Below are 12,471 nucleotides of genomic sequence, written 5' to 3'. Positions count from 1 at the left end.
TCTGTGAGCTATTCATGTAACCTTGTCGGGATCCAGCTTCCCTCCTTTTGGGCTTCATCATCCACCTCCTTGCCCCTCTCCCTGCCAGTGTGAGCCCTCAACCCAACCCGAGTCCTCACCTTGCACTCCATCCATGCCCACCCCCTCCCCAGCACTCACCTTGCACTATCCACTGTTGAACTTCAGACCTTTGTCTGCACCGGTAAAAAAAACACCTCACTATTCTGATCCCATTTTCCAGCACTTGACCCATAACCTTGTATGTCTTGTCATCGTAGGTGCATATGGATGTGGCAGGACTGTAGAGCTTAGATTTGATCTGTTGATTGTGGGATTGCTTAGCTCTGTCTATCACTTGCTGCGTATGTTGTTTGGCATGCAAGTAGTCTTGTGTTGCTTCGCCAGGTTGACACATCTTCATTGAATCAGGGTTGATCCCCTGGCTTGGTGGTAATGATAGAGTGGGGGATATGCCGAGCCATGAGGTTACAGAGTGTGGTTGAATACAATTCTGCTGCTGCTGATAGCCCACAGCCCCTCATGGATGCCCAGTCTTCAGTTGCTAGATCTGTTCTTAATCTATCCCATTTAGCACAGTGGTAGCGTCGCACAACACAATGGATGGTATCCTCAATGAGAAGATGGGACTTTGTCTCACAAGGACTGTGCGGTAGTCACTCCTACCATTACACTCATGGACAGATGCATTTTCAGCAGGCAGGTTGGTGAGGATGAGGACTGGTACATTTTTCCCTCTTGTTGGTTTCCTCACCACCTGTCACAGGCACAGTCTAGAAGCTATGGCCTTTAGGACCTGGCCAGCTGGGTAGTGGACATTGAAGCCCCCCACCCAGAGTACATTCTGTAACCTTGCCACATCTTAGTGCTTCCTCCAAGTGGTGTTCAGTATGGAGGAGTACTGATTCATGGTAATCAGCAGGAGGTTTCCTTGTCCATGTTGGACCTGAAGCTTTGAGACTTCATAGGGTCCAGGAGTTGATGTTGAGGATTCCCAAGGCAACTCCCTCCTGACTGTGTACCTCTGCTGCCATTTCTGCTGGGTCTGTCCTGCCATTGGGATGGTGATAGTGGTGTCTGGGACATTATCTGTAAGGTATGTTTCTCTCAGTATGACTATGTCAGACTGTTGTTTGGCTAGTCTGTGAGACAGCTCTCCCAATGTTGCCACGAGTCCCCAGATGTTAGTAAGGAGGGCTTTGCAGGATCGACAGGGCTGGGCTTGCCATTGGCCTTTTCAGTGCTGGCTGGTCTGTCCGGTTTCTTTCCTTTTTATTGACCTCATAGCAGTTTTGATTCAGCTGAGTGGCTCGCGAGGCCATTTCAGAGGGCATTTAGGAGTCAACCATATTGCTGTGGATTTGGAGTCACATGTAGGCCAGACCAGGTAAGAATGACAGATTTCCTTCCCGAAAGGACATTAGTGAACCAGCTGGGTATTTTAAGGCAATCAATGATCATTATTAAACTTTAAATTCCAGATATTTATTGGATTAAATTTCCTCCATCTGTGGTGGCGTGATTCTAACCTCATCTCCAGTGTATTACCCTGGGTCACTGGATCACCAGTCCAGTGACAACACCACTACGCCACCATCTACCCCCTAACAAAACCGTACTGACTGTTCTTGATTAATCCCGCCCTCTGTCTCTCAGAATTGCTTCCAATAGCTTCCCCAGCACTGAGGTTAACTACAGCCAACTACAGCCTGTAGTTTCTTGGTTTATCCCTTCCTCCCTTCTTGAATAATGGTACCTCCAGTCATCTGGCACCTCTCCTGTGGCCAGAGAGGAATTGAAAATTATTGCCAATGCCCCTATTATTTCCTCCCGTGCCGTACTCAACAGCCCTGGGATACATTTCATCTGGCCCTGGGGATCTATCGGCTTTTAAACCTGTCAGACCACTTGGAATCTCCTCTCTGTCTATGTTAATTGCTTTAATTTTATCACAGTCCTTTTCCCTGATTTCTATACCCACATCATCTCTCTCACTAATGAACCAACACAACTCCAGTTGCAGTCCTGATCCCCGACGGTATGCAGGGGGATCCTTGGGTCCAGCAGCACGGTGCTGTCCATGAAGACCAACTGGGAAGGGAGATGGAGGGCACAAACCGGTCTGCCCCACCCAAGAACCTCATATTCACCCCCAGTGCTGACCCGATGTAATCACCTCCCTCCAACCTGATCCCAGTTCCCACTTTGGAAGTGCACTCTCCCAGTGGCGATATTGACACGAGCCCAGCAAGTATAAAGGAAGTGCAGCCTGCATGTCAGCCGCCAGATCCCTTTAAACCAAGGGCCATTCTGACATGCAAGGAAGAGAATGTATTCTGCAGACCCAAGTATACCTTTTGGAATTATCGGGGCAGCGCAGAACGATAGCAGAAAGTTTTTGCGCTCACCCAAAATTCTGGAGAACTGAGGACCACTTGTGCACACCACTCTTTAGCAATCGAGTTTTAGACTGAAGTAATTTCTTGCTGGTCTGGTGCAAGATCAGGAGGCCTGACAGGATGTCTGTCAGTGAGCAGCTTTTTTAATTAACATTCGTGAGTTGCAAATAAATGCAAATGGTGTTGATGCCACTAGTCCGGGAAAACTGACCCGCCACTGGGAGAAATGCAACCTGATTTCACGCTGGCAGCTTGCCAACGTTTTGGCTCCTTTCTGATTCTCCATTCCCCCCCCCCCCTCCCCCACTACCAAAAGCGACGTGGATGGGATGGGAGAATCCTGCCCTGTTGTAATGTAGGAAATGCAATATCCAGTTTGTGCATCACAAACTCCCACAAGCCGCAATGCGGTAATGATCAAAGAATCTGTCTTTATGATGTTGGTTGAGGAATAAATATTGATCAGGGCACCAGGGAATGTCCCTTGCTCTTCCTGGAAATAGTGCAATTGCATCTTTTCCAACCACCTGATCAGGCAACAGGGGCCTCAGTTCAGTGTCTCATCCAAACGGTCTCCAACCGTGCAGCACTCCCTCAAAACTACACTGTGTAAGCCTTGATTTTTATGCTCAAGTTCTGGAGTGGGACTTGCACATCTGCACACACATAGACACACAAATATATGCATTCTGATAGTGCACCTAAGGCAGAAAGATGTTACCCCTGAATGCAGGGGTCGTTCAACAAGTTAATTCAATACAATTTTGTAATACATAGGAGCATTAGATTGTATTAATGAGAATCTGTTCCTTATCTACTTAAGGGGCAGTTAATCCTGATTGTGCAATTCTGTATTAACAGGGCCTTCTCCTTACACACATGCGCTTGGGGCTCTGCTGCTAGAAACCTGGATCCGTATTAACCCATTAATGACCAATGGCCTAATTCCTTGCAATAATGCCAATTATGTTTTGTTTTTGCTGCAGAGGATGTGCTGAGTAAAGATACTGGAGAATGTGCAATATGCCTTGAAGAACTGCAGCAGGGAGATACCATCGCACGCTTGCCTTGTCTATGCATCTATCATAAAGGGTAAGTGGGCTGAGGAGCTGAAATTAGGGCTGCAGTGTGTGCCTTGGAGTGTCAAGTGTTCTTGCATCCCAGGAGGGGACTTCTGATAGAAATCCTGCGAATGCTCTCAATACTGTAATGCCACAATCAACCACGGTGCAGTAATGATAACCTCTGAATATAACCAGTGCATTTCGAGATGGAACATTTTGAGCCTGTCATTTCAAGACACCACTGTGCAAATGGTTAAATTTGCAATTACCAAATTCGCGAATACCAATTGCTCACAAAAGACTGTGCCCAAGATTGTTCAAACTGGCAGTTCTCTTAAAGAGTTGTTTCCCATTGTCTTTGTTCTTCCATTCCCAGAACGATCGATGATAAATTTCACAGGCATATCACACTGGACCTCCTGCCTCCAAGCTCCCAGTCAAACAGTCCCTTTACCCATTTCCAATAGTCTTTATAAAGAAATAAATGAAAATGTTTGGATGAAAGAAATAACAACTTTTAAAAGCAATTTTGTTTTAAATTCACCGGGATTTTCTCTTTTATCCATTTTTTACGGGATGTGGGCTCCGCTGGCTAGGCCAATATTTGTTGCCCAACCCTAATTATCCTTGAGAAGATAGTGGTGAGCTGCTCACAAGTATGTCTAGGAGATTGAGATTCAAATCCTGGAGGCTCCACTGAAATCTAGGAGGGTTGGAAACCTTATCCTATGCCACCTTTTACTCAGTTGCTAGTGGTTTAGGAACAAGTCCCTTTTGCCCACTTTTGGCCCAAGATTAATCCATGGCATGAGCAAAGACTTCACAATAAAAGTCCGGGTTGGCCAGGAAGTTAGTACATTTGGCTCGTTCCATTAGGTTCTTTCATTGATTTCCAAAATTGAGTATCCCAACCAGGAGTTGAAACATTGTGGAAAATTGGAAAAAGAATTGTATGGTTTTGTTTTCTATTAAAGCATTAAGAAAAGTGTCCTCCTTCTCGAGACCCCTGAGATCTATCCCCCCTCCAAATTGTGTCCTTCCCCGACCCACCCCCATAACGCTCACCCAGTTTTAGCCAGAATATCCTTTAGGTCTCAATGCCTCATGTCCCTTGTAGGTTGCATTGGCACAGATGCAACAGGAAAATCAAACGCCATTGAAAACCTTACAGAGGGAAAGTCAATATGGGTCTGGGATGGTGTTTTTGCACGCAGTGAATGGAACGATGGAATAATGTGGAGCAGCAACTTGAGTTCACGCAGCACCTTTAACACAGAAAAACATCTCCAAGTGTATCACAGCCACCAAACTAAGGAAGAAGTGGGAGGTGTAGGATCTTTAGGCTGGACCTCTGGACGGTGGCAATTAACTGGAGTTTAGTGCTCCGAGTGATGCTTGCCTCCTTTCACAAGATGGATAAGATTGTGATCTTTTCTCCATTTGATCCTTTAGATTTCATTGTACAACCTAAGGAATGAGGGAATATTCTCAAAAATATTCTAGACTCCTCTCTCCATCAGATGGAACAATACGAGTTAATGCACCACAGTGTGACATAGTGTCATAGATGTTTACAGCATGGAAACAGGCCCATCGGCCCAGCTGGTCCATGCCGCCCAGTTTCTATCACTAAGCTAGTCCCACTTGCATGCATTTGGCCCATATCCCTCTATACCCACCTTGCCCATGTAACTGTCTAACTGCTTTTTAAAGGACAAAATTATACCCGCCTCTACCACCGCGCCTGGCAGCCCATTCCAGATGCTCACCACTCTCTGTGTGAAGAAATTTCCCCTCTGGTCTCTTTTATATCTCTCTACTCTCACCTTAAACCTATGCCCTCTAGTTCTAGACTCCTCTACCTTTGGGAAAAGATGTTGACTATCTACCTTATCGATGCTCCTCATTATTTTATAGACCTCTATATGATCACCCCGAAGCCTCTTGTGCTCCAGGGAAAAAAGTCCCAGCCTATCCAGCCTCTCCTTATAACTCAGATCATCAAGTCCTGGTAGCATCCTTGTAAATCTCTTCTGCACTCTTTCTAGTTACAATATCCTTCCTACAATAGGGTGACCAGAACTGAACACAGTATTCCATGTGTGGTCTTACCAATGTCTTGTACTACTTCAACAAGACATCCCAACTCCTGTATTCAATATTCTGACCAATGAACCTAGCATGCTGAATGCCTCCCTCACCACCATGTCCACCTGCGACTCCACTTTCAAGGAGCTATGAACCTGTATTCCTAGATCTCTTTGTTCTGTAGCTGTCCCCAACTCCCTATCATTAATTGAATAGGTCTTGCCCTGATTTGATCTACCAAAATGCATCACCTCACATTTATCCAAATTAAACTCCATCTGCCATTCATTGGCCCACTGGCCCAATTGATAAAGATCCTGTTGCAATCTTATATAACATTCTTCACTATCCACTATGCCACCAATCTTGGTGTCATCTGCAAACTTACTGATTGTCATAGAATTTACCACCATAGAATTTACAGTGCAGAAGGAGGCCAGTCGGCCTATCGAGTCTGCACCGGCTCTTGGAAAGAGCACCCTACCCAAGGTCAACACCTCCACCCTATCCCCATAACCCAGTAACCCCACCCAACACTAAGGGCAATTTTGGACACTAAGGGCAATTTATCATGGCCAATCCACCTAACCTGCACATCTTTGCACTGTGGGAGGAAACCGGAGCACCCGGAGGAAACCCACGCACACACGGGGAGGATGTGCAGACTCCGCACAGACAGTGACCCAAGCCGGAATCGAACCTGGGACCCTGGAGCTGTGAAGCAATTGTGCTACCACAATGCTACCGTGCTGCCTCCTACATTCTCATCCAAATCATTTATATATATATCAAAAAACAATGGACCCAGCACCGATCCCTGAGAAACACCACTGGTCACAGGCCTACAGTTTGAAAAACAACCCTTCACAACCACCCTTTGGCTTCGGTCGCCAAGCCAATTTTGGATCCAATTGGCTATCTCGCCCTGGATTCCATGAGAGTTAACCTTTTGCAACAACCTACCATGCGGTACCTTATCAAAGGCCTTGCCAAAGTCCATGTAGACAACGTCGACCGCACCGCCCTCATCTACCTTCTTGGTTACCCCTTCAAAAAACTCAATTAAATTCATGAGACATGACTTTGCCCTTATAAAGCCATGCTGACTTTCCCTAATTAGCCTTGCCTGTCTAATGTATTAGCATAGAGTATAAAAACATAAGAAATGGGAGAAAGAATGGACTGCATGGTTCTTTGAGTCTCCTCCAGAATTCAATACAGGTGACTTTTTTTAACCTAGCGTTATGACCACAGCAGGTGTTAATTTCTGAGCAAACCAAATCCAGAGAGAAACATGGTTTACGATTCATACCCTTTTTCAAATTCTGAAAACAAGAAGGAAACGTATTGATTTCAGCAATAATAAGTCCAGTGACACTTACTGGATGTTAAAAATGAATATTAACTGGTTTATTAACACGAATAAAAGAAACCTTAAACACATAAGATTACAATTACACAGTTAAAAATAGTCTTGCAAAGCATTCCTTCCAAAGGACTCCAGACCTGATCAGACCCACAAGTAAATATTACATAGACAATGCTCCCTTATAGATGTTTAACTATAAAAATCCATTAATATTACCCCAAGACAAAGGTGCTGTCACTTTAATAAGGTATACGATATGACATGACCCCTCATATTCACTTCCACTCTGCTGTGGAAATCTAAGAAACCTCCAGACATATTGCTTTGCCCAACTTTAATGACCAAGGAAGCCAGCGGTGGAAAGGACATTTTTTTTTTTACTACTTCCAATAAACTGGCAGTAACTATCTGTACTCATATGTGACAGCCAACATGCCGGTCACTACTTGGGCTGGCTTTTATGCTTGGATTAATGAGCCCCAACTGGGTGGTTCTCTTCCCCCTACCTGGGAAGCCCGCACTCCATGAGCCCCATGTGGGCGTTTTGGGGGTTATGACAGCAGGCAAAGACTTTTCTGGTTCGGCTGGATGGCTGATTCAAAACTTGGATCTTCTCCCAACCCAGAGTTGTTCCCAGATGGCCTTCCTCACAAAGCCAATGCCAATCCTCCCAAACCTTTCCTGACATATCCTCTTTCAGCTACAATTCCATTGTCCTCCGCAATCCTTTGAACTCAATTTTTCCAAGATTTTAAACTCTTTTATGTTTCCCTATGGCCCTCACTTTTGGCTCAAATAAAAGAGGCGGGCACGATAGCATCATTTAAGAGGCATCTAGCCAGGTATATGAATGGGCGGGAACAGAGGGAAGTAGACCTTGGAAAATAGGAGAGACAGGTTTAGATAAAGGATCTGGATCGGCGCAGGCTGGGAGGGCCGAAGGGCCTGTTCCTGTGCTGTAATTTTCTTTGTTCTTTGTTCTTTGTTCCATTGTTTACTCATGAAAACTTTGCAAGCTCTCAAAGCCTTGAACTCCCCTTTTGAAATTTAACAGCTGAAAACAACAGGTCCTTATGTATCTCCTTATACACAATTCTAACTTGCGCCTATTTAATTATAAACCACTTGATCAGGGAAATCTCATTACAAATGCATACAGCTAGCAACTTTAATACTTTTCCCTCAATTCCTTCAAAAAGTCTCCATTAATCTTTTCCCAACTTAACCAAAGCAATTGAAGCCACACACTAATCCCCACCTCCAAAAGGAATATCAATTCTCACACCTAGGGAAGCTCATATGGTAGTTAATGTTCTCAGCTTGCATTTTGAACAAAGAACAAAAGAACAAAGAAAATTACAGCACAGGAACAGGCCCTTCGGCCCTCCCAGCCTGCGCCTATCCAGATCCTTTATCTAAACCTTTCGCCTATTTTCCAAGGATCTACTTCCCTCTGTTCCCCGCCCGTTCATATATCTGTCTAGATAATATAAGAACATAAGAACATAAGATGCATCTTAAATGATGCTATCGTGCCCGCCTCTACCACCTCCGCTGGCAAAGCGTTCCAGGTACCCAACACCCTCTACGTAAAAAACTTTCCACGTACATCTCACTTAAACTTTCCCCCTCTCACCTTGAAATCGTGACCCCTTGTAATTGACACCCCCACTCTTGGAAAAAGCTTGTCGCTATCAACCCTGTCCATACCTCTCATAATTTTGTAGACCTCAATCAGGTCCCCCCTCAACCTCTGTCTTTCCAATGAAAACAATCCTAATCTACTCAACCTTTCTTCATAGCTAGTACCCTCCATACCAGGCAACATCCTGGTGAACCTCCTCTGCACCCTCTCCAAAGCATCCACATCCTTCTGGTAATGTGGCGACCAGAACTGCACGCAGTATTCCAAATGTGGCCGAACCAAAGTCCTATACAACTGTAACATGACCTGTCAACTCTTGTACTCAATACCCCGTCCGATGAAGGCAAGCATGCCGTATGCCTTCTTGACCACTCTATCGACATGCATTGCCACCTTCAGGGTACAATGTACCTGAACTCCCAGATCTCTCTGTACATCAATTTTCCCCAGGACTCTTCTATTGACCGTATAGTCCGCTCTTGAATTGGATCTTCCAAAATGCATCACCTCGCATTTGCCTGGATTGAACTCCATCTGCCATTTCTCTGCCCAACTCTTCAATCTATCTATATTTTGCTGTATTCTCTGACAGTCCCCCTCGCTATCTGCAACTCCACCAATCTTAGTTTCATCTGCAAACCTGCTAATCAGACTACCTATACCTTCGTCCAGATCATTTATGTATATCACAAACAACAGTGGTCCAAGCACAGATCCCTGTGGAACATGACTAGTCACCTTTCTCCACTTTGAGACACTCCCTTCCACCACTACTCTCTGTCTCCTGTTGCCCAGCCAGTTCTTTATCCATCTAGCTAGTACACCCTAAACCCCATGCAACTTCGCTTTTTCCATCAACCTGCCATGGGAAACTTTATCAAACGCCTTACTGAAGTCCATGTACATGACATCTACAGCCTTTCCCTCATCAATTAACTTTGTCACTTCCTGAAAGAATTCTAATAGGTTTGTAAGACATGACCTTCCCTGCACAAAACCATGCTGCCTATCGCTGATAAGTCTATTTTCTTCCAAATGTGAATAGATCCTAGCCCTCAGTGTCTTCTCCAACAGTTTGCCTACCACTGACGTCAAGCTCACAGGTCTATAATTCCATGGATTATCCCTGCTACCCTTCTTATACAAAGGGACAACATTAGCAATTCTCCAGTCCTCCGGGACCTCACTCATGCTCAAGGTTGCTGCAAAGATATCTGTTAAGGCCCCAGCTGTTTCGTCCCTCACTTCCCTCAGTAACCTGGGATAGATCCCACCCGGACCTGGGGACTTGTCCACCTTAATGCCTTTTAGAATACCCAAAACTTCCCCCTTCCTTATGCCGACTTGACCTAGAGTATTTAAACATCCATCCCTAACCTCAACATCCGTCATGTCCCTCTCCTTGGTGAATACCGATGCAAAGTACTCATTAAGAATCTCACCCATTTCCTCTGACTCCACGCATAAATTCAATCTTTTGTCTTTGAGTGGGCCAATCCTTTCTCTAGTTACCCTCTTGCTCCTTATATACGAATAAAAGGCTTTGGGATTTTTCTTAACCCTGTTAGCCAAAGATATTTCATGACCCCTTTTAGCCCTCTTTATTGCATGTTTGAGATTCGTCCTAGTTTCCCGATATTCCTCCAAAGCTTCATCAGTTTTAAGTCGCTAGATCTTATGTATGCTTCCTTTTTCATCTTAGCTCGTCTCACAATTCCACCCGTCATCCATGGTTCCCTAATCTTGCCATTTCTATCCCTCATTTTCACAGGGACATGTTTGTCCTGCACTCTAATCAACCTTTCCTTAAAAGACTCCCACATTTCAAATGTGGATTTACCCTTAAACAGCTGCTCCCAGTCCACATTCCCTACCTCCTGCCAAATTTTGTTATACTTGGCCTTTCCCCAATTTAGCCCTCTTCCTTTAGGACCATTCTTGTCTTTGTCCATGAGTATTCTAAAACTACGGAATTGTGATCACTATTCCCAAAGTAATCACCGACTGAAACTTCAATCACCTGGCCGGGATCATTCCCCAATACCAGGTCCAGTATGGCCCCTTCCCGAGTTGGACTATTTACATACTGCTCTAAAAATTCTGCTCCGTCTACGCCTCCAACACTGCATGAGTCCCATTCAATGTTGGGGAAGTTAAAATCTCCCATCACGACCACCCTATTGCTCCTACATTTTTCTATAATCTGTCTACATATTTGTACCTCTACTTCATGCTCGCTTTTGGGAGGCCTGTAGTAAAGTCCCAACAATGTTACTGCACCCTTCCTATTTCTTAGCTCTACCCATATTGCCTCAGTGCTCGAATCCTCCATTGTGCCCTCCTTAATCACAGCTGTGATATCATCTCTGACCAGTAATGCAACTCATCCACCCCTTCTACCTCCCTCTCTATCCCTCCTGAAGCATCTATACCCTGGGATATTTAGTTGCCAATCTTGCCCTTCCCTCAACCAAGTCTCAGTAATACCAATAACATCATATTCCCAGGTATTAATCCAAACGCTAAATTCATCTGCCTTACCTGCTACACTTCTCACATTAAAGCAAATGCACCTCAGACCGCCTGTCCCTTTGCGTTCATCATCTCTTCCCAGTCTACCTTTCCCCTTAGTCACAATGAGTTTATTATCTAGTACCTTACTGGCTTTAGTTGCTGCCTCTTTACTGACCTCTAACTTCCTAATCTGGTTCCCACCCCCTGCCACATTATTTTAAAACCTCCCCAACAGTTTTAGCAAAAGCACCCCCTAGGACATTGGTTCCAGTCCTGCCCAGCTGTAGAACATCCGATTTGTAATGGTATCACCGCCCCCAGAACCAGTTCCAATGACCCAAAAATCTGAACCTCTCCCTCCTGCACCATCTCTCAAGCCACGTATTCATTCTGACTATTCTTGAATTTCTACTCTGACTGTTTCATGGCACTGGCAGAAATCCTGAGATTACTACCTTTGAGGTCCTACTTTTTAACTTATCTCCTAACTCCCTAAATTCTAATTGTAGGACCTCATCCTGTTTTTTACCAAGATCGTTAGTACCTATATGCACCACGACAACTAGCTGTTCACCCTCCCCCTTCAGTATGTCTTGCAGACGATCTGAGACATCCCTGACCTGTGCACCCGGGAGGCAACATACCATTCGGGAGTCTCATTTTCGACCACAGAAACGCATGTCTACTCCCCTTACGATTGAATCCCTTATGACCATAGCCCTGCCAGTCTTTTTCCCGCCCTTCTGTGCAGCAGAGCCAGCTACGGTGCCATGAACCTGGCTACTACTGCCTTCCCCTGGTGAGTCATCTCCCTCAACAGTATCCAAAACGGTATACCTGTTTTGGAGGGAGATGACCGCAGGGGACACCTGCACTGCCTTCCTGCTCTTTCTCTGCATTTTGGTCACCCATTCCCTGTCTCCCTCGCCAATCCTAATCTGCGGTGTGACCAACTCACTGAACGTGCTATGCACGACCTCCTCAGCATCGCGGATGCTCCAAAGTGAGTCCATCCGGAGCCGTCATGCGGTCTAACAGGAGCTGCAGCTGGACACACTTCCCGCACATGAAGGAGTCAGGGGCATCGGCCGTGTCCCTGAACTCCCACATTGAGCACGAGGAGCATAACACGGGTCTGGGATCTCCTGCCATTTTTACACTTTACCGTAACTCATTACAAATATAATATCAAATAATGAATAAGCGAAAGGAATAAAGATTTTACTTACCAATCACAATACTTACCAACACACGAAGAGTTAAATTTCTCCCAGCTACTGCTAATTGGAGCACTTTCCTTACCAGCCAATCAGGTCACTGCTTTGTTGTGATGTCACCCTTCAAATTTACCCCCAAAGACCCTGTGGTCGCTGT

The 12,471-nt window shown here is 45.2% G+C and overlaps 1 protein-coding gene across 1 annotated transcript in view; it reads left to right on the top strand.

The window, feature by feature from the left end:
- The window catches only part of znrf2b (zinc and ring finger 2b), a 237,116-nt gene that overhangs the window by 203,298 nt on the left and 21,347 nt on the right, over positions 1–12,471 (top strand). Inside the window, exon 3 of the mRNA XM_038796844.1 lies at positions 3,404–3,509. Coding sequence (XP_038652772.1) covers positions 3,404–3,509 — 106 coding nt within the window. The remainder of the gene's footprint in view (positions 1–3,403; positions 3,510–12,471) is intronic.

Source organism: Scyliorhinus canicula, chromosome 5, assembly GCF_902713615.1.
Source record: "Scyliorhinus canicula chromosome 5, sScyCan1.1, whole genome shotgun sequence".
Lineage (NCBI taxonomy): Eukaryota > Metazoa > Chordata > Chondrichthyes > Carcharhiniformes > Scyliorhinidae > Scyliorhinus > Scyliorhinus canicula.
Note: the sequence above shows the minus strand (reverse complement) of the source record. Positions and strands in the feature narration are given on the sequence as shown.